This window comes from Octopus bimaculoides, chromosome 30 (genome assembly GCF_001194135.2).
Source record: "Octopus bimaculoides isolate UCB-OBI-ISO-001 chromosome 30, ASM119413v2, whole genome shotgun sequence".
Classification (NCBI taxonomy): Eukaryota; Metazoa; Mollusca; class Cephalopoda; order Octopoda; family Octopodidae; genus Octopus; species Octopus bimaculoides.
The window spans coordinates 9057594-9059509 of record NC_069010.1 but is presented as its reverse complement, the minus strand read 5'-3'; the positions used below and the strand labels follow the sequence as shown (position 1 = coordinate 9059509).

The following is a 1916-nucleotide window of genomic DNA, read 5'->3' as shown; positions in this document are numbered from 1 at the left end:
TTTATTTATTTTAAATCATTTAATTTATTTCAAATCATTTAATTTATTTTAAATCATTTAATTTATTTTAAATCATTTAATTTATTTTAAATCATTTATTTATTTTAAATCATTTATTTATTTTAAATCATTTAATTTATTTCAAATCATTTAATTTATTTTAAATCATTTAATTTATTTTAAATCATTTATTTATTTTAAATCATTTATTTATTTTAAATTATTTAATTTAAATCATTTATTTATGTTAAATCATTTATTTATTTTAAATCATTTAGTTATTTTAAATCTATGTTAAGGCTATGAGTTTATAACTTGAGTTGTTCTGGCTCCTTCTTGTCCGTACATAAGAGAGTAGGGTGTGATTTGAGGGAGATTTGGCTGCTATTTCTATCAGGTCTAGCTACCATACAGAGGTCTCCCTCATTGGCTCATAGTAAACTGTGTCCATTGACGTCTTTTGTAGGAAATGTTGAAGAAAACGCAGGAAGACTCAACTGGTTTAAATCTGGAGGTCAACGAAAGTATTCTTGATGCATGCACAGGCCTGATGCAGGTGAGGAAGGCATTCAGCTGCCTTTACTGTTGTTGTTATCATTAGTGTTTCGATCTTTGTTGAAGTCTATACACACCCATCTTTGCATGTGTGTAGATTTTTTGAAGGGGTGCACAGACTGTGTTAGGAAAAGGAAGTAGTCAGCATTTGTGGATAAAAACGATTTATTTTGTGCTTTTGTCTCTCTTTTGGAAGATCCATCATGAATGATTATGCAAAAATTCATACCTTTTATATATATATATTAAATATAGATGTGTATATACATATATATATATATATATATATATATATCATCATCGGCGTTTAACGTCCGCTTTCCATGCTAGCATGGGTTGGACGGTTTGACTGATGACTGGTGAACCAGATGGCTACACCAGGCTCCAATCTGATCTGGCAGAGTTTCTACAGCTGGATGCCCTTCCTAACGCCAACCACTCTGAGAGTGCAGTGGGTGCTTTTACATGCCACCGGCACAAGGGCCAGTCAGGCGGTACTGGCAACGGCCACACTCAAAATGGTGTTTTTTATGTGCCACTTGCACAGGAGTCAGTCAGCAGTGAGGCAATGCTGGTAACGATCCTGCTCAAATGGTGTTTTTTAACGTGCCGCCGGCATGGGAGCCAGGCAGCTGTTCTGGCAATGGTCATGCTCGGATGGTGTTGTTAGCAGTGCCATTCGTCGTATTTGGTTCAATTTCGATTTCACTTGCCCCAACAGGTCTTCACAAGCAGAGTTTAGTGTCCAATGAAGGAAAGGTACGCATAAGTGGGCTGGTTACACCCCTGGCAAAGGCCATGGGTTATGGTCTCACTTGTCTTGCTGGGTCTTCTCACGCACAGCATATTTCCAAAGGTCTCGGTCACTAATCATTGCCTCGGTGAGGCCTAATGTATGACGGTTGTGCTTCAGCACCTCATCCCAGGTCTTCCTGGGTCCACCTCTTCCTGGATTATCTTTCTGGTTGTTTTTTACTTAATTTTTGAGAGTGGTTGGGTTCATTTTTAGTATTCTCCTTTGTGAGAGCAGTCAAATTTATTTCAGATATTCTCATTTAAAAAATCATCTCTGACTAATTGTTGAGAGGACGTTGGTGTTGCCCTGGGGGAGGTTTGCCCTCTCTGGGTGCTCTTGTTGTTGTTATTATTTGTTTGTTTATTTATTTTCCAGGCTATAAAAGTGCTTGTTGAGAAATCTCGAGATTTACAAAAAGAAATCGTTGCCCAAGGACGGGTAAGTTACATGTTTCTTTTTCTTTAACTGGGGTCGCTTTTCTTAGCCAAATGTCAAAAAAAAAATAATAATAATTCTTTCCAATTTTGTTTCCTGGTCAGCAATTTGAAGGGTAAAACAGAAGTTG

The 1916-nt window shown here is 36.7% G+C and overlaps 1 protein-coding gene across 1 annotated transcript in view; it reads left to right on the top strand.

The window, feature by feature from the left end:
* The window catches only part of LOC106879202 (huntingtin-interacting protein 1), a 65692-nt gene that overhangs the window by 49504 nt on the left and 14272 nt on the right, over positions 1–1916 (top strand). The window contains exons 24-25 of the mRNA XM_014928665.2: positions 467–556; positions 1727–1789. Coding sequence (XP_014784151.2) covers positions 467–556; positions 1727–1789 — 153 coding nt within the window. The remainder of the gene's footprint in view (positions 1–466; positions 557–1726; positions 1790–1916) is intronic.